General features: G+C 35.1%; 1 protein-coding gene and 2 non-coding genes across 3 annotated transcripts; 2 read left to right on the top strand and 1 right to left on the bottom strand.

Moving 5' to 3' along the window:
* Window positions 1-1,643: 1,643 nt before the first annotated feature.
* LOC140167993 (uncharacterized) lies at window positions 1,644-11,361 on the top strand. The gene is made up of 2 exons (XM_072191302.1): window positions 1,644-1,938; window positions 6,431-11,361. Exon 2 carries the CDS (start codon window positions 6,662-6,664, stop codon window positions 8,753-8,755), a length of 2,094 nt encoding a protein of 697 aa, XP_072047403.1. The 5' UTR covers window positions 1,644-1,938; window positions 6,431-6,661; the 3' UTR covers window positions 8,756-11,361.
* Window positions 11,362-17,076: 5,715 nt separating this feature from the next.
* On the top strand, window positions 17,077-17,158 carry Trnas-cga (transfer RNA serine (anticodon CGA)). Its single transcript has one exon. It is a non-coding gene; the product is annotated as a tRNA-Ser (tRNA).
* Window positions 17,159-18,697: 1,539 nt separating this feature from the next.
* Trnal-uag (transfer RNA leucine (anticodon UAG)) lies at window positions 18,698-18,779 on the bottom strand. The gene has a single exon. It is a non-coding gene; the product is annotated as a tRNA-Leu (tRNA).
* Window positions 18,780-21,481: the final 2,702 nt, after the last annotated feature.

Here is a 21,481-nt window from a genome sequence, read left to right on the forward strand (position 1 = left end):
TAACACCTACCCGGTACCATTTTTTTCTTTCTCAAAAGAAAGTGTAAAAGTGGGCCCGAATGTGACATTTAAGTCATTAATATATTTTAAACATACGAAACGAAAGGATACATTTTTAATTATCAGATAAACATGATAAAACAGTATTCAGTAAATGGTGACACAAATAGAACTTTTGAGTTTTTAGTATTACGTCATTTGTTGGTTAGTGATGTACAAAGGTTATCCTTTATCGCGTTTGAATTATCTAACATTTAAAACAAGATACTGATAAAGGTGTGTGGACAGTGTGACCAGATAGACATGTGGCCTCATCCTCTATTTTTCCTCATCAAAACTGAGATTTTGGTATCAGCTATAGAGGAAAGTTCATATTTTGCTCAACACCCGAGATATATGTTTTGTTAAGATGGTGATAAGTAAACATAAACATGTTTTATATAAAGCGTTGTAAATGTGTTAAAAGCGTGTTTTAGTTTCAGTCAAAACGTTAAACAAAATTAAAATGTCGGGTTTTTTTTTTATTAAAGGCCCTGATATGATCATGAAAAACTCACAACGTTTTGAAATATTGTCCAAGTGTTCTTGTAAAATATTTTGGCAAACATTTTTGAAAAATACTTTTTGTCAACATTTAAATAACATTTGTGAAGTGTCATGTCAAAAGGAGACACTTTTGGGCAGGATAGTAAATGGAGAAATAGCCAAAAATCTGCCCGGGGGTGATTTTTCACAATTTGGGTTTGTTGCGGATTTGTGATGTTCTTAATGTTAAAAATATTGTCTGATAGTTTCAGACCGGAATATAACTGGCATCTTGTATCTTGTCAATAATATTTTTAAAGGCCGATATCTCAATTTCCAATTTTATAATACCATAACTTACGAACTCAATATCTTCGCTTACGAATGTCCGATTTCATTGGGGAAAATGGCGTTGTGGAGCAAAATACATCTATATTTAAGGTAAAAACCTCAAAATTGATAACCTGCCCAAAAGTGTCTCCTTTTGACATGACACGTCACATTTATGTTAGAATGTTTTTTCAAAAATGTTTCAGAATGTTATTAAAACATTATATCATATAAACCGACATTTACGTGTTTTTTTTGTAAAATTTGGTAAAAGTGGTAACCACCATTCATAAGTTTAGTATGTACAAATCATTTGGCGCATTGTTATGACGTCACGTTTGTTCTTCTCATATCAAAAACGCTAGAGAATATTGCCTAAAATGGGATAGAAAACACAGCATGAAAAAAATCAGTTCACCACCTTTAAAATGACGATGAAATTTAGTTTTAATTCTTTACGATGTGAATTTGCTACCAAAACCGTTTTCGTAAGATTTTTAAGGGCGTTACGACGATATATATTGTAAGTGCAAATACAAACCATAAAAGCCCAACAACAGGCTGGTGGGGACACATTTTACACACCGCGTTAATTTACTAATCTACCTTTGCCGCCCTGAAAACCTTGCCGCCCTATAATAGCAAGAACAAAAATCACCTAGTGGTAGCGCCCCTGGCCTTCGAGATCTGGCAACACTCAATGGAAACCGGTTAACCCTCGACAACTCGAATAAACGATTATCGATAATTTCGCCAGTTCTGCATGTCTGATAACGCCGCAACAAGAGGCACGTCATCCTCACCACTGAGATCGATTTTTTAGGGTCACCGCCGATTGTCGTCTAATTACAAGCGTCATTACATGATTATAGACTTTATAGTGCAACAAGTGACATCAACTAGATGACACATTTCGGGGAAACACCATTGTCCGCCATGACGTGTTTTTAAATATTTTTGATATTGAGAAAATGTATATTGAGAGGATCGACATGACGGTAAATTCATTTTCTGGTATTGCTGTCAAAAGATTTATTAGTTTTACCACTTCTCTGGTATTATTTTACAGTCAACACGAGTAAGGTAAGTTTAAAATGATCAACGATATCATTCATGTTTTAAAGTTGCTGTATTTGTTTGTTGTCTTGTCTTTAATACAAGTAAGAATTAGATTAGTTATCAGATAACTTTTATTTAGGGTACCTACCTCGAAACTAGTCCGAATAATCAGACCCAGAACAAAATATTAATTTCTGACCATGGACGTCCATGTTCTGACATGTTCGTGTACCTCGAAACAGTCCTTCTGAAATTACAGATTTTCATTTGCAATCTGACATTTTCTTACCGGTAACAAGGACTAGGTATTTTCAAGAACTATACAATATAGGCCTACATGTAACATTGTGAGGCGGGTATACCACGTACAATGTTTTCATTAATATTCGTCAAATCGTAACCAGTTAAGACTCAAATTGCAATTGCTTGTATGTCTAAAGAGCAATGTTTCAACTTTCAACATGTATGTGTATGTGTCATGTTCTTTTGGCCAGTGTTTTTATATAATATTTAAGCTTTTATAACAATAATACTCCACTGTCAGTCAGTCTGTCCCCAGTTTTCCCAGTTATAGCTCCACAGAATATGAGCATTCCATGACATGAGCAATTGTATCCCAAGATCAAAGGCTGCCATTATTATACATGATATCAAGCCTTGATAGAGACCGTAACAGCTCGTAACCATGGATACGTTTGACAACAAAGTACCACTTGTACGACTTCCTTTGTTTACAGAATCATAGCGCCATTGTATAACACTTGTGTGCTCACAGCTCACCGTGGGTCACTATTACAAGTTTAGTTTGTAATGGGATTTAATACAACTCCTTTGTAGGCCCATAAATAAATAATAGATTTCAGATCGATAACATCAAACACATTTTTGGTTTCAGAGATTATGATCCTGAGTTTTGACAGATAACAATGAAAATCGTTACTAAACTAGCACAAGATTGTTGCTCTTTTCATGAAATGATCTAGTTTAGGTATTTTAATGAGATGATCTTCTCTGGCGTAATTCACCTTTTTGAGCCCATTACTAAAAATGTGTATCTTTTATTGGTAGCTATTGGTAGGCATGTCCACTAAAAATTGAAGTACTTTTAAATTGATTCAGACCTAACTTATTGGCTTGGAATTGATGAAAGAAACATTTTGGCGTTTAAATAATCTTAATCGGACGTTTCATTCCAGAGATATGGCCTTTCGAGTGTCACGGTTTTATATAGGGCTGCTAGAACATGTTAAAAAGTTAAAGTCCAAAAGGAATACTAACAGAAAGTGCAACTTTAAGGTACTTTTTCTTAATGTATTTATTAACTAGCGTTATCTGGAACATTATATTTGCTTATAACAACATGAAAATAAGATCATCCTGAAAATTTAATCGATTTTGTTGACATACAACAAAAATATAAGACCTCAAAACCCATGGTTTGTTTGGTGAAACCTCAAGCATGATCATAGATGGCCGCCATGGAAAATATCTCCATAGAGGAGATGAACAATAAGTGCATTATTTCAAATGAATAGCGGTAGTCTTAAACATTGTTCAATCTTTTAAGGTCAGCACATTTTATCTTCAAAAATTATTATATTTCATCATGGCATAAGTTTGGTAACATTAATCACTACCAATTTTGAGAAATTTACTCCAACTCAAAGGTTATCTTTACTACATTGAGCAATACACTGTGTTGGCATGTGCCCACTATGGTTTCCGAGAGTGTGTGGTTCCCAGTAGTTTCTCTCCCTATGGATATAGGTACACGGTATGTAACACAGACTAGGTAGTGAGTAGTGCACGGGGAAGTAAAAGATTTGAGATGGGCCGCGGTAGGCTTAAACATTCTTAAATTTCTTAACATCCTGCACATTTTGTCTTCAAAAATAGTTAAATTTTATGAGTATGTAAGTTTGCTTGCCTGATTCACTCCAAATTCGGAGATAATTGCGTTTGAACACCTGATGCACGAATGGTGTCACTTCAACCTGTTGTAGTTCTCATCTCATTAAATTTTTCATTAAAAAAGTTGATCTCTTCATGAAGGAAGGTCCTCTCTATTTACTGACCAAACAGGAAAAAGTTTGGTTAATGTTTTCTGGTGGAATCAGGAATTTCTTGAAACACCCTGATATAGGCCTACATTTGGATCAAAACAAGTATGTACGCCATTTAACAGGCCTGGGATTTCTTGTATCGATCACTTTCTCCATAGACAATACGTGTGTGAGTGCACGCACACAGTAAATGAAAAATCGTTCTAGTGGAAACTGTATTAACAGTGGTCATCCCTACTATTGGTGTTAGATCTGGTCATCTGAGAGGTAAGATGTATAATAAATTATAATAGTGGTATACCACTGATGTACCACTTTTTGGCTTCTACCTTTAAAAGCATGTAAGCTACATTGATACCGATGCCACCATTTTGCATACCACTTTGTCCAATTTCTTTCTCATTTCTTCACAAAATGCAAAAAAAGCAAAAAAAATGCAATGGGTGTAGCGTATAGTACCCTTAAATAAGGTTGATATTTGCGTTATTTTAATTTTTTTCTGTTCAAACAAACTTTCTAACGTTACTTTAAGTCCTTCATATCTCACTCGACTCCAACTCCAGTTTTTTAACGCCAATATGTCCAACTTACTGAATATTTTGTAATTCATTCCACTTCATTGTGCGCACATTTCATTTCGACATTTGAAAAACCCGCCTACAAATTTACATGTTTTTGATAGAGAATAAACATCTTTAAAGTAAAGGGAAAATAACAACAAATAATGTTTCTTCTCCTTAAGGGCGTACTACACCCATATATTGGTTTGATTGGTCTAAATAAATATTTGTTCATTTATAGCTAGGCGATATATGCACGGATCATGTAAAATAAAAAAAAATATGAAAAAAAGAAGAAAAAAAGTGCTTTTAAACAATTGTAGTAAGTCATTTTAGCCCTATATATATTTTGTTTACTGTATCCTAGTTACTCAGATGCGTGTTTCATAACAAACCATGATTTATTCTATTCAACATGTTCAAGTAGGGTACATGAATAGAATACATTAAATCCTTTGTTATACTCTCTATAGAAAATCTAGTGGTGCATGCAAAATATATAAACACTTACACAATAGATGCATAGTCATTAGTCAATAATACTATAATGTGTTGTTAGGAGAAGAAAAGGCTATTAGGTCACCGTATGTCAGGTTATAGGTCAATTGGTTCAGGTCAATTTTAAGCATCAATTTTGAATACACATGTGAGAGTTTGTGATATCATAATGAGGAATAATTTTGATATTCTGTCTTTAACTGGATATATATCGAGAAGTGCAAGGTGGATATACTAATATACCTTGGGATGTAAATGGTGAGTACCATTTTGAATGCCTAGTTGAGATGGATTTCACAAATAAATATAAAATAGTTACCAAAATCACAAACGTTAAGCTTACGGAAAACTACCCAATATGGTGGTATAGGTGACAAGAAATACAATTTTTTCAACATTGCTGTAGTATGGTTGTGGTAACCTGTTACCTGTGGCTTAATTAAGTTTCAGTGAAATAATGTCACAAGTTAAAAATACAAAATATAGCTCAACATTGAAAATAGAAGCATTTTAACCAGTTCCTTTTTTGATAGTTGTGGAGCACCAAGTTCATGAAGTCATAAAAGAAATCAGGAACCACTTATTCCCATTTTACATATCAACTTTATTTCCCTAACGTGTTAGCAACACATATCCAAAATTTTAACGAAATCCGTTGATAGTAAGCTTTCCAAAATGAAGTGAATTTAAATCATCAGTGATGTACCTCCTTTTGGCTTCTATCTTCAAAAGCATGTAAGCTAGCTACGTTGATACCGATGCCACCAATGAAACGAGAAGATTTGCCCCTTCATTTTGCATTCCACTTTGTCCAATTTTTTTTTGTAATTTCTTCACAAAATGCAAACAAATGCAAAAAAAATCAATGGGTGTAGTACCCCCTTAAACAAGACCAAGGGCAATAACACATGCTTCATTTTATTTCAATGCCAATGAGGTTGAGAAAATTGCAGTTGTTCAAAACCTACCTTACACAGAGTGGGCTGACATTCAAATTTTAGATGTCTCTTGGAAGCCTCTTGGACAAACATTAAAATTGGGTATCGCTATAAAATGTGCCATAAAAACAAAACAAAACGGTCAATGTTAATTCCTTGATTTTTTCACACAAGATCATTAATGGATATGTTATTTATCAAATGTTTTAAAACCTAAAAGATTCAACTCGGTTCTTAAATAAAAATGGAGTCATTTCTCTATTGCAATTTTTTTTGACTCACCCTGTATGAAATGAAAACTTGAGCTATTGCTTGAAGGCTTTCTGGGACACTTTCAATTGCGATAAATCTACCCGCAAGCATTATTTCTATTTCACGAAAAAATTGTAATACTAATAGCTTACATTTTGCTATATGATAATAATGTCATTGTTTCTTTTCTTTCGTTTAATTACAGATAACATCTCTTTGTTCTCAACAAAGTCAAGACAACACGACCACTAATTAACACTACATCGAAAAGCGTGAAAAGCAAAGAAATCGCTCATTAAATTAAGTACTATATTAGTCTATACTAAAACAACAGCAGCCTGCTCTTGGAATTTAACTGTTTATTTAATTCTTGTGGTCCAACCGTGAACGATATATGATTTTATATGAACTTTAACAAGCATGTGTCTTCTTCATAATGGCAGAATCACCAAAAGATAAGACGTCACGCCGTAAAAACGCCGTGACAGAATCACCAAAAGTGAACTCTCAGAAGGACACGACCATCCCGCAAGAATCACCAACAGAGACGACATCTCGCACGAACATGACTCTTAATCAGAAGACTCGAGATCGAGCCCATTCTATGGCAACAGAAGACATGCCCGTGTGTGTAATCTGCCACGATGACTTCCATGAACCCAAATTGTTACCTTGTCTTCATACATTCTGCAAGAAATGTTTGCAGCAATTAGCGCAAAGTGGAGACAACAAAGAGATCTTATGTCCAGAATGTCTGGATCCTCAACCAATAACGACTGACATTGAAAAACTTCCTGATAACACGTTGATACAACACTTAAATAGTATTATCCTAGCTTCTGGAAAGTCTTCGAAGAAAGGTGGTAAATCCAAGAAAGAAAAGGATATCAACTGCAGCAGTTGCGACAAAGACATCGCTGCGGTTTGCAGGTGTGAGGATTGTAAGGAGTTTCTTTGCCAACCATGTGTGGATTCTCACAAAAGTATGAAAGCTCTGAGAGGTCATTCCACTATTACTATGAAAGAATGGAGAAAGAGGAGGGATGCAATGGCTGTGAAACCTCAAATTGCAAAGTTCTGTAGCAAACATAAAGGAGAAGAAATCGGTAATTACTGCGTTAAGTGTCGGAAAGCGGCTTGTAAAGACTGCGCAGATCTCGAACACTCTGGTCCAACTCATAATTGTATACCTCTGGAAGAAGCTGTTCAGCAAAGCAGACAGCAGATAGAGAACGCGTTGCAAAATACTCGCCAGGCGGAAGCGAAATTTCGAGGTGCGTGGGAAATTATGGACAAGCGGAATTCGAAATTGAAAGAAACAGTTGACAACTTGAAGAAGCAGATTCAAGATGTTATGATACGCGAGAGGGAGGAGATTGCAAAGAGAGAGGAGGCATTTCTGGAAGATCTGAAGGCAGTTGATCAGGAGAAGAGAAAAGAGATGAATGCGTTCTATGATAAGTTGGAAGCAAATTTGGAAGACTTTTGGGCAGCTCAAGATCTAGCAGACAGTGTTCTGGATCTTGGTGAAGACTATCACGTTATGTCACTTGAGAAGGTTCTGTGTGAAAGACTAGATTTGTTATCATCTTGGCGACCTTCTTTACCTTCAGAAGATCTTGCAGAAATCGATTTTGTGGAAGAGGATGACGAGTTAGAGTCTGATCATGTAGAAAGCATTGTTGAGGAAGAAGTTGAGGACGGTGAGATATGGGAGATGGATGGCGTCATTGGTGGACGTGGCGCAGGGGAAGGACAATTTGATTGGTGTCGCGGCGTGACTGTATCTCTTGATGGACACTGTGTAGTAGCAGACTGGGGTAACCATCGTGTACAAGTTTTCAACAAAGACAGGTCTTTCAAATGTGTACTTAATACATCTAAAACAATGCACGGTAGGCTTTCTATGCCTCACGATGCTGCCTGCCTTCCAGATGGGCGCTTTATCGCAATTGACAAATCAAAGTTCGTGCGTGTCTACGATCCGGATGGCAAATTCCTTTTCCGATTTGAGACTGTTTGTGAGGACAATGTTGCCAAAGGGGAAGCCGTTGAGCTTAGCTGTGTTGCAGTTGATCGACGAAGTCGTGTCTTCGTTGGTGATGTCAAACGGAACGTTGTCACTGTCCATTACTCAGATGGCCTTCACATCAAGACCATCCCCACAGTTGCTCCATCTCACATAGCTATTACATCTCAAGATTTCGTTGTAGTAAGTTGCACACAAAAACAAAAAGTCAGAGTGATGAACTTTGAAGGGAAATTCGCTTTCCAGATCGATGTCTACGGCGATGGTGAGAAGCTGAGGCCTCGTGGAGTAGGATGCGATAAAGATGATAACATCTACGTGGTGCATAAGGAACGTGGTGGGGAGAAGTCGGTGCATATGTATGACGATAAGGGGACGTATGTGGCATGTGTGGCGACTAATCTGAATGAACCATATGATGTGGAACTTAGTCCTGATGGCAGAGTGGTAGTTAGTGATGATGATACGGTCAAGATATTCCGTAAAGTATGTACAACTTAGAGATGTAACTCTTTGAAAAAGGTTCTTCAGCTCTCCTGTATGTAGAACCTTAAAGGGTTCTACGAAAAACTAAAAAGGTTCCGAAAAGGCCAGAAGAGCCATTTTAAACAACAACAACAACAACAACAAAGTTCTGTTAAAGCCACTTTGGGGGTTCTAGTGATTGTCAAGAACCTTTTCTAGATACAGGACAGCCAAGAACTATTTTTCTAAGAGTGTAACTAAGTAAAAAATAACGCCAATTTAAGTAAAACATGTTGGCATGGTAAGTTCGTAGTATAACCAGACAATTGGCACATAATTTGGGGGCATCGCGAAAAGGTAAACTGGGCTCAAAAAGAATCTTATAATTTTTCACATGGTCATATCTTGAAAATCTATCTGTCAAAATGTATCAAAATTACACACAGGATTACTTCAATACTCTACTCTAATGACATGTTAATATCCAAACGGTTACCTTATTGACACAACTCAATGCACTGGCATGGAACCGCTTGCTGTATCACGTGTGTGTCCGCTTATGTCGGGGTGTTTATGTCGTTGGCTACGAGTGTTATTTTTGTGAGGCAATCCCTAGTCAGGAAAGTCCACATTGCTGTTACATTTTGCTTTACACACACATCGAATGGGCTGTGACATGTGGTCAACGAAGCTGTTCCATGTCAGTGCGTTTTGCTGTTGTGTCAGTTGGGCAACTTCTTGGTTACTGACATGTGTTTAGAGTAGAGTATTCAAGTAATCCTATGTGTAATTTTGGTTCATTTTGATGGACAGGATTTTAAGATATATGACCTTGTGAAAAATTGTAAGTTTCTTTTTGAGCCCAGTTTATGTTGGTGACATCCCGCTATCTCTAAGGTTCGCTATCTCTAAGGTTCGCTATCACTAACGTGTAAAGACTATGGAGATCAGAATCCCGCTATATCTAATAGATAAAAAGGTTCGCTATACCTAAAAAAAGGTCCGCTACTTCTAAGGTTCGATATCACTAATTTAGAATAAGGTTCGCTAGTTCTAAGGTTCGATATCACTAATTTTAAATAAGGTTCGCTATCACTAATTTAAAATAAGGTTCGCTATCACTAATTTTGAATAAGGTCCGCTATTACTAATTTATTGAAGGTTCGCTATCTCTAAGGTTCGTTATCACTAATTCCAATAAAGGTCCGCTATACCTAAGGTTCGCTATCACTAATTTTGTTTCAGGTTCGCTATCCCTAATTAATTAAGTTTCGCTATCTCTAAGGTTCGTTAATACTAATTTCGATTAAGGTTCGCTATACCTAAAGTTCGTTATCACTAATCTTAAATAAGGTCCACTATCTCTAATTTTAAATAAGGTCCGCTATCTCTAATTTCAAATAAGGTCCGCTATCTCTAATTTTAAATAAGGACCGCTATAGCGAACCTTATTTGAAATTAGAGATAGCGAACCTTATTTAAAATTAGAGATAGCGAACCTTATTTAAAATTAGAGATAGCGAACCTTATTTGAAATTAGTGATAGCGAACCTTAGAGATAGCGAACCTTATAGATAGCGGACCTTATTTAAAATTAGAGATAGCGAACCTTAGGGATACCGGGATTGTTAAAATTAGAGATAGCGGACCTTATTTTAAATTAGTGATAGCGAACCTTAGAGATAGCGAACCTTCAATAAATTAGTGATAGCGGACCTTATTTAAAATTAGAGATAGCGAACCTTATTTAAAATTAGTGATATCGAACCTTAGAAATACCGAACCTTTTTCAAAATTAGTGATATCGAACCTTAGGTATAGCGGACCTTTTTCGTAATTAGTGATAACGAACCTTAGAGATAGCGAACCTTAGAGATAGCGAACCTTAGAGATAGCGAACCGTAACCGTTTATGTTTAGCAAAATAAATCTGACGAGTGCATTAACAAAATCCCGATTCCTTAAAAGTATAGACCTACATTAGTGTTTTTGGATTGGAAAAATATCATGTTTTGCCACATGAAACATTTCTAAATCCTAATCCTTTGTATAGAACTAACGGCAATAAAAGTTTAAATTTTGATATAGTGTGACAATCAACGACTTGAACAAAGACTAATTTTAAGTTATGCATTCTAATTTTGACAAAGCATCTCTTTTATAACCACTTTTCAAAATTAACATAAAATAATAAAATTAAACGCAAGATTTTGAATGCTTAAGGGATCCAAAATGAGCGTTTATTGCGTTTCGACAGTGTTTTTGTGGGACATGAGAGCACCTCAGACCTATCGAATTGCATTCTGAATACGAAGCATGTCTTTCTGATATCAAATAATTTTCATTTTTTTAAATCACAATATAATACAAATTTTATGACAAATTATAAAAATTTGATATTTTTCAAATTTTTGATATATAACAGTCCTCGAAGTAAATTATATAAATCTAATGATATATTCTTAAAGTGTATGTAGCAGGGAGGAAAAGCCGACGGTCAATTGAAAATTTTGACCTTTCATATTGAAGATATGGATTTTTTTCCCAAAAAGACCTAATTTTTTTTTGGTGTTTTGGGAAAAAAAATCCATATCTTCAATACGAAAGGTCCAAATTTTCAATTGATCGTCGGCTTTTCATCCCACCTACATACACTTTAAGTATAAATCATCAGATTTATAAAGTTTACTTCAAGTACTGTTAAATATCAAAAATATCAATTTTAATGATTTGCCATAAAATGTGTATTAAATTGCGAATTTCAAAAATCAAAATTATTTGATATCAGAATGACATTCTTCATATTCAGAATGCAATTCGATATGTCTGATGTGCTCTAATGTCCCAAAATAAATACTGTCCAAACGTTCATACCCCAGCCCTTAAACTTGTGCCAAATCTATATAAATAAAAGGAAGTCGCTAAATCTTGTCCAGAAGCAGTCTCCGAGATGCTTTCACTTTCAGCTCTGATTTATGCGTATATTGATCGGGTACATATTGCCATTAAACCATCTGACGTTCATTTTTGCAAAACTATTCAATCACTATGGAAATAACAAAAAAAATGGTCGGTTGCTAGGCCGTTGAGGTCAATAACCTTATGGGTCAGGTCATGACAGCAAACGCGTCAAATGCAAGCGATGTCCAACACGCGTGGTAAGCGGCGAGTCCGCACCTGCGCGTACATGGTTTCACGCTCATTGTGACGCATGTTATGGACGCACTTAATGTTGGCTTACCGCGCGTAGGCCTACGTAGGCCTATGTGTGTGGGTGTGTACGTGACTAGAGTTGCTTCTCTGAGACAGTGGCGGATCCAGGAATTTGGGAAGGGGGGGGGGGCACACTCGAGGTTTTTTGCCGCCACCTTTTTGAATGGCCACGAAGCACCATTGTGTCGCGCGCCGTGCAGCCGGCTGTGTCCCCTCAGAATTGGAAACTTGGTCAAAGCAAAGGCCTTGAAGCAATTTCGGGGGATCATTGGGTGTAAGCTGATGAAATGGGGGGGTCATTGGGAAAGTCCACATTTTGGAAATGCTGCGGCCCCCGCAAATAAATCCGGGCTATAATGTAGGCCTAGCTATTAACAACACGGGCTCGCTTAAAATGTTTTGCTGCAACTTTTAAACATGTTATTTACATGTTTTATACCATTATAACCCGAAATTTAAACGTTTTCTAACTCCCTCTTCTAACCAGGCCCGTACGCAGGATTTTTTTTTTGGGGGGGGGGGCTGATTTTGAAAAAGTAGACCTTTTTGCCAAGGGGGGGGCTTTTCCTCAAAAATTTGGACCTTTTTTGGCCAAAAAGGTGTAAAAAACCCGATTGTCATACCCCGGCGTACGGGCCTGCTTCTAACATTAATGTTTTATGATTGTTGGGATAAAGTTAAAATCAACTATTTTGTCACGAGCTGTTTCAAAAAAAAATCTGAGGGATTGAGTGAGTAACAACATTATCACAGGTCTGGATATTCACTTAAAGGTTAGCTTCTTTAATATGACAGGAGCTAACATATGATTATCAAGCCCGGGTATCAAGCTAACATGATCATTATTATACTGGATGAATAATCTACACCAAGACACCGTGATTATCATCACCGTTGACCATGTTTACTAACCACTCCCGTTTACTAACCGCTCCCGTTTACTCAACTAGCGGGGACCCGCGCGAAGCGCGGGTCTCCCGCTAGTCTTTAAATAATTGTGCGACTGCATGCAATTGCAAGACAACAATGCAAAAATGCATGTTTTTGCCAATTTCCCTTCCAAATGCAAAAATATTAAAATTAGACTTTTATTACCAGTTGTAGTACTATCAAAGGTGTGGGATTTAACTATCATGATAATATTGTTTTATATTTGACAGTTTGGTCAATTACGAATTGTCAGTTGCAGCTACAATTAATTACAATTATTTACACTCTTAGAAGAACTATATGGTAGGACCGCTTGTTTTAAACAATTTAAAGCAATGGCCAGAAAGACTCATGTTGGAGTTCTTAAAATTTCTAAAAAAACCTTTGATCTTGATGGTTCTACACACAGGACAGCCTGCATGTATCATGTAGAAATTTTTCTTTGCACCCTGTACATGTACTTGCAATTGAAAAATCGCAATTGACGCCAACCATTACTCCAACTCATTGAGGGTCGGTTTGAATTCTTATAGTTTTGGTCAAGCAAGTTAGAAATCGAGAAATTACGAACGTGTTATTTAATATGTTTGAACTTATAAAGTAAATATCTTTATTAATCCATACCTAAACGGTAAAATAGATAAGGATGTATGTCGTGCAGCAATTCTGCCAACAAGTGCCAAAATGTTTTTAAAAAACTTAAAAAGCTGTAAAAATTACAATAAATAGTACAATCTTATCTTTGCTCTACAGTACTGTAAACTGCAACAGTGATTCGTTTAGCAGAAGAATGTTTGCACGTCTGTCGTCTAAAGTAATAGAGAGATTGCGATTTCCAAACGTAGCATCAAACGTATACGTGGAATCACAGGAGAGTGGTTTTGGATATATCATGCGCGTACGTTCGATACGTACGTTTGGAAATCGCAATCTCTCTAATCGCAATCTCTCAAGTAATACTTAACACCGTATTTATTCTGTAAAACTTAGTATTGTAAAATTTAGTACGACTATAATGCTTGTTTAGTCTCGCTTGTTTCAGTTTTTTGAATTTTTATTAATTATGGACAATCCAATGTTGTTTTGATTAAAAGATCATTAGCCTAATTCTGATATTCTTTTATGATTTTAAATAATTTTAAGAACCCTATGTATTTCTTAGGATTTTTTCAATGTAAATCGCCTTGATTTAGCTCTGATTATCACATGATGTATTCAAGATTTACATCCACAATATTTTGCATTTGAGTGACAATTAATGTTTAATTTTTATTTCATAATGGAATTACATGTACCAACACTAAGTATTGTGTTGAGGCACTTTGGTTGACTTCAGCGGATATTATGTGGTTGGGGAGAAAGATAAAAATTATAAAAAAAAAAATCCGATTAAAAATTGTTTTAATCCCGATTCTTCCAAGATCAAAATAATCAGCAGCCCTAATGTAATTGTTCTTTTAATATACATGACTTTCATTTAAAATGTCAATTACTCATCATATTATAATCGTTGTATTTTTGAGTAAAATATAGCAAAGTTCATTTTTTACACTTTTTAGAATGTAGATTCACAAATAATAATGTCATACCTGCGATTTGTCCAAACAGTTTTTAGCAGTGTAGTGCCATCCATAACTTGGGACTCTCTGAATGAAAAAGTGAACTTTGAGCTGTGATTATGAGATTGCCTACTCTCAAATGTAAAATGAATGAAGAAAGAAAGAATTTCACAATAAAAGAGTGCAAAGTGTGCAGTGCTAGTGATCACGTCGACCAATGGAGTGAAATAAAAAAAGTGAAAGTCACGATAAGAGAGTGATATTCATTCCAAAAAGAAAAAGAGTGAACATGGTGAAAGGAATGCAATTCACTCTCAAAAGACTGAAAAGTGATCACTGTATGATGCAATGATAAAAGAGTAACATCGGACTCTTTACCGTGATGACTCTCACTACACCTATATGTATTTTACTGTGATCCAATTGGATATAAAATGGAAAGATTAAAAGTGGAGTGAATTTCAGAGTGAAATTTCTTTGTATTAAATTGGTCATTGCATGAACATGATGAAGGCCGTATTGTGAAATGTGATATTTTTGGAAAGGGTGTGCACATGTCACGCGTTTGAACAGTGATGAATAAATATCAACGATATAAGTTAAACCAATGGACTTTGTCATATAAGATCATATAATCCTGGGCCGGGTTCGTTAAAAATTCCCCCAAATTTCAGTTATAATTTTCAGCAAAGAGTTCTGCTTCCAAACTTCCCATGCATTTTTTGGACTGACCTGCAAATAATGTATAGGCCTACTAAAGTCGAACCACAGAACATGTATGCTAAATAATTATTGTCAAAATGTTCTGTCATCCATATATACATAACGTCGAAAAATGTATAATTTTTACGTCGTCATCTTGTATGTTTATTGTGTGTAATAAACTTTTTCTCAACTCAAGAAAAGAAACAATATTTTAAGTCGTACGAATCTTCATTTTTTCGCATTATCATTAAAGAAACGTTACGTAACCCATACTCATACGATATTAAGGTGGTATATAAGATTGTTGCTGGAAATTAGGAAATGCGTTCTTATTGAGTAGGCAAAGTATAGCCTGGGGGAACTCAACTTTACAAATGACGGTATGTGTGAATGTCAATAGGTCCCCTTTATACCCGATGACCCCCTGTTTTAAAAAGTCATACCCGCACCTAAAAGGGGGTCATCGACAAAAAAATGAAAGAGAAAATCAGGAGGGCAAAGGAAAAGAAAAGGGCAAAATTCAGGGACAAAATAGTGTAAAATACAAAAATGTTCCGCCCTATGGGCGCCCATTTAAGAATAAAGCCCTTTTCAGCCGGATAATGGGCGAAAATAGTGTAAAATATCATCACAATAAAGCTTTTTTCGAAAAGCTCGAAGACATACGGTAGTCTCTATGTATCGTATGATGCAACTGCAATTTTTTTCGTCTGTGCCCCGAATTTGTATTTTGCCCCCCCCCAGTGACCAAGAAAGCTGGCTACGCCCCTGCGGTAGGCACATACCCGTCACTTTTATAAAGCTGAGTGCCCCCGCGGGTACACTCTAAATTACAAGGATTTTAAAAATAAATCCTAAAGGATTGTAATATAGCGACCAATCAATTTTAGATTTAAAATAAATCTTATAGATTTGAATTTGAATTTCTGTATAAGATCTAATTTTGAATCTGTAAGATTTAATTTTAAATATAATACTTGATTGGTCCCTAATCACAATCCTTTAGGATTTATAAATCCTTGAAAATTAGAGTGAGCCTACATGTACACTGATTAGGGCCTAATATGATTTATACTCGGTCGCTTTTTGCAGAAAAGCGATGATCATTCACGCATGCTCAGTGCATACTTCCACAGTGTCAATCGATAGGCCTACAACTATGATTTTTTTCATTTTATTCCCTGTAGGGACTACTTGGGACTAGTGGGGAAAAAAGAAGTATTATATAAGACACACTACAAGATATAAGCCACTGAAAAAACTCCTGTGAAACTATGATTGTTGCCATGTGAGGAACGACTGGCGATTTTGCCGCAAGTTGAAGAAATCTCAACTTCCGAGCGATGTCGCTTGACACATAAATCTCGCGTTTCACATGGTGCATATAAACCTATTTACACTCGCACTAAATAATTTAATTAGTTTTTGCTCAGATGTTCTCAATATAAATTACCTACGCTAAAATCGTGTCTGACACCATCTGACACGTCCTGCATAACCTGCTCAGAGCCTCAGAGCGGGCCTCAGAGCTCAGAGCTCACTTGCGTTGGTGCAATATCTGATTATTATAACATTTCTGGCTAAAACTAATAAATCCATTGACATGGCTCAGATCAGTATAAACGAATAATATCTTCAAGGTGGAACAACATGCCACCTGTCCTTACCACTTTCAACTTTATCCGCGGCCTGCTGGTGAACAGAATGCGACTGATACAAGAGATTAGTCCATTGCATATAGAGGGCGGTATGACACCATCCCGTTATTCATGCTAGTTTGAGGCTCCCACAATTAATAAATACAGAATAAAAGTAGCAACATGTAAATAATTTGCTTAATTATGTCTCACGATGCAGTGGCATTGACATAAATTTCTTAAAAATACTAAAATTAGATAAAAATTTAGTGCATACTATATAGTAAATAAAATTCCGTCAGCAGACGACGTTTGTCACGGTGGCCGAGTGGTTAAGGCGTTGGACTCGAAATCCAATGGGGTCTCCCCGCACAGGTTCGAATCCTGTCCGTGACGCCATATTTTTTTTTCCTTTTCTCTTCAAATTCAGCAAACATATTTTATCAATAAACAAAAACATAAATACATCAGGCAAACCTGTTTTATTTGCTTTTTTTTCGATGTATAATATTTTCTTTCCAAATGTACGTGCATGATACGTGCTAACTATGACGACTGAGTTGAATCATATATTTAAAGGGTGGTGCAATAATTATGTGTCCCCCCGGGGGGGTGAATTCTCAAAATGGTCTGCCAAAAATCGCTTGCCCCCCCCTTTGGCCGTGGCAAAAAACCTTTGCCCCCCCTTTCGACGTGTGTCCAAAAACCTTTGCCCCCCCTTTTGACGTGCCAAAAATCTTTGCCCCCCTATAATTCACCCCTGGGGTACACATAATTATTGCACCACCCCTAAGGCATGCGGATGGGCAAAAATTTGTTGGTAATGCCTTTCACAACTTGTTTTTAGTTTACTGTTTTTAAACAGTAAACTATTAAAATATTTAGAAAATGTCATGAGGTAACTTTTAATGATTAATTACTTATTATTTTCTTTATATTGAAATAAGCGGTCACTGTCCAATATCAATGGTACCTTTTGGCACCGCGGATATATTAATAATACTGGGTGGGTGTTTTTGTTTGTTCAGCATCATAGTTAAGATGATCAAAGTATTAGGAAGTATAAAGTTAATATAATTAAAATGATCGGACAAAGACAGTTAAACTAACTTTATGTGTGGTTTAAGCTATCGTTTCCTCAAAAGGCTTTTAGTTTTCCCAAATAAGATTCAGTATAATTTTAAACCTATAGGCTAATTTCCCCAAAACATTGCATTTTATATTTAATAAATTAAGTTTCCCAAAATATAGCATTTCATAAAACCTTAGGCTACTTGGGGATGAATAATGTTGACATAATACCATCCCTTTTCATAAAGCTGCTTATATTTACTTATAATAGTCTAAGAGAGTGAAATTAATAAATTGAGACCGAAGGCAACACCTTAATTTTGGAAATCAGAAAAAAAAGGTTTTCTATTTACTGTACAAAAGAATACTGACCCTATTTTTGGAAATTCCTGAGAATTTTTTTTCAAATTTTTGCATTCTGAAGATGTAAAAAAAAATGTATTTTAGAGCTTGTGTTCAACATTTTAGTTGTTTTGTAATGTTAGTGGATTCATTTTGATTGTCATGATTTTTCATATTTTGAGCCTATTAATTAAAATTAATACAAACAGTAGAGTTTGCTAGTAATCAAAAAAGAAAGAAAAGAAGACCGACCCAATTGTTAAAATTCATTTGAGGGCAAGCAAACAAAAGAAAGAAAGAAAGAATATCAAAAGAAAGAAAGAAAAAAAGGATATCAAAAGAAAGAAAGAAAGAATATCAAAAGAAAGAAAGAAAGAATATTGAAAGAAAGAAATAATATTGAAAGAAAGAAAGAATATTAGAGAAAGAAGAGGAATAAAGATAAAAATAAAGAAAAAGCTCGAATGAGAGAGCCAAAGGAAAGGAAAAAAGGATTTCGGACATTTGAAAAACAAAATACTGTGGCAGCGGTGGGATTCGAACCCACGCCATCGAAATGACTGGTGCCTAAAACCAGCGCCTTAGACCGCTCGGCCACGCTACCTGGATAAGATTTTGGCGAACAAATTGACGTAATCCAAGTGGCTTAATATGATAGGACTATCTTTGTGAAAATGAGCAGAACAAAATATTATCACACAAAACATTAAATTAAAAAGGATCATTTTGAAGATCTTGTTTTGCTGACTATAATAGATAGGAAAAAGAAATTGTTTCCTGTTGTTAACAAGTTTTAACAATCAGTTCTTGATTATTTTTTTTTAATCTTAAAGTTACACATTCTTACCCTATATATAGGCAAACTTAATAACCGTTGATAAATATGCCGGGTCTATCCCTCTCTTTAAAAATAAAAAGCCGTAAGGATTATGATAAATAATTATACACCTTAATGAAATTTAACAAAGAAATTTAAGAAAATACTGTCCTCTATATAAAACATGACAAAGCATGTTGATTAAAACATCCTGTCTGTGGCGCTGCTTTTATTATGAATATAAAATATAGAACCAGGCCATTCAGTATTGATAACAAAATATTAATATTTAATAATAAAAAAGAAAAAGCTATTACTACATGTTTAATAAACGTGCCCGTTCTGAAACTGCTGATTCATTTATAGCTTTTGTTTGTATGGTTGTTTTTCTTTGTTAGTTGGTTATTTTTGTATAGGTTAAAAGTCACACAAAATGGTTGTCATGCTAAAGTAATTTGGAACATATTAAAATTAAAAGTGTTATATTTGAGCTTTTAGGTCATCTTGCAGGATTTTAAATTGATAATATTCCAAATTGTGCTATTCCTTAAGGGCTCTGGTAGCAACGTTTCGACAGTACTTTTTGTGACTTCATTTAGGCCTACATGCTAAAAGAGACTTAACCCTTAAAATATATGTAGGACTTATTTCAGGGTAATTTGAACGATTTAACATGAAACAATTGTCCCTTTATCAAGTTTTATTCCTAATTTGGACCTTCTTAGGGGGTGCACCCCTGGCTACGCCAATGTATCTAACATTAAGCGATTGAGATATTCTGATGAGCTCATTGTGATGGGTTTATTTTCCCTCATGTGCATGATTTCCACTGGGAGGGGGAAATAACGAAAGCTTTAGTTTTACCTATTTGTCATAACTCAATAACTGTAAAATGGAAACGGAAATGTGACCACAATCTAAAAATTAACTCCTCACAAATCTATTCAGATTTGACAAGTAGGCCTATGACTATTTGGAGGAAGACATACCAGATTTCTCTTCAAAATTAACAGATTTTTCCTCAAAATAAATCGGATTTTAGAAACTCATCAAATTTTATAAAATTGCTATGACATTTAAAAAAAAAGAATAGTTTCTTGTCAAAAATGAATAGGTTCTTATCAAAACTGACCAAGAAAATTGAATTTGAACTGTTTGTGTTCTCCGAGGGGGATATCCTTTTCAATTATTAAAATAGATAATCTTGTCAAATAATGAGTTTGAGATCTTTTCAATTTAAATATTTACTTGTTCAAATAAAACGGAAACTATGCATTTTGATAAGATTGTCGGGTCAAATTGATAATATACCTAATCAGTGAACATTATATCTCTTCAAAACAAATAGTTCGGGATCAAAAATAAAATAATTCTATATATTCAGAAAAATGAATAGTGTGAAATTATAGTGCAGTGGCTTCCTTGACTCATGTCCATGTCCTATAAGATATAATGCAGAAATATTTATTAAATATCCAAAACTGGAAAAATCAAGGCTCTGACTCGCTTTAAGGCGAAACAAATTAATACGAAATTAACTTTTTTTTCGTTGTTTGTTTAGTTTTGGGTCAAATCAAAATGGAGAAAATAGGGAACATAATTAAGCATTTTATAGTGACACTCGTGATTTACAAAAGCTATTACAGTTTATGCTGGAACAAAAATCACTTGGCACGTTTTTTATGATCAGGGGATGATCAGCACCTTTTATTGAAGCTTCAAATTCGGCGTACATTTATTCCAATAATTTTATTTCAAAAATCCTAAAATAACTTTTGTTTGTCAAAAATGACCAAAGTCTCAACAAAATGCCGGGCTAACATAATTAACATAATAAATAGTAGGATGAGCGGTGCCTGCGCTAGTGGTGTTTGTGCTCAAATATTGAGAAAAATAAAGGCCACACTCAACATGTTCAACAATAGGCCCCAGAGACCCCAGAAGCTCATTGTAATGGGTTTTATTTTCCCTATGTGCATGATTTTTTACTAGGAGGGGAAATGTGACCACCAGCAAACACAAAACGTTTTCGACATCATTCGCAAAAGGTTATAAAAGGTTGTCAGAAAACGTTTAAATGTCGGGTTATATAATTGGTATATTAAGAGTATAAAACGTTTTCATAACCTTAAAAACATTTTTGATAATCTACTGCTCAGCAAACAAAAATGTTTTACAGAAAACGTTTAAATGTCGGGTTATATAAAGGGTATAAAAAGTTTTAATAACATTCCAAAAACATTCTGATAAAAAACAGAATGTTATTTTGGGGTTGAAAAAATATTTTGCGAAAAATGTTTGCCCAAAATATTTGCAATAACGTTTTAAAAACGTTTTCATGACCTTTATATAACCCGACATTTAAATGTTATTAAAATGTTTTGAAAAAAAAACATTTTAAGAACATTTCTGTGTTTGCTGGGTTTAAATATTTTAACATAATGTTATTGACAAAATATTTGGCAAAAATATTTGCAAAAATAGTTTAC

This window comes from Amphiura filiformis, chromosome 13, assembly GCF_039555335.1.
Source record: "Amphiura filiformis chromosome 13, Afil_fr2py, whole genome shotgun sequence".
NCBI classification, from domain to species: Eukaryota; Metazoa; Echinodermata; class Ophiuroidea; order Amphilepidida; family Amphiuridae; genus Amphiura; species Amphiura filiformis.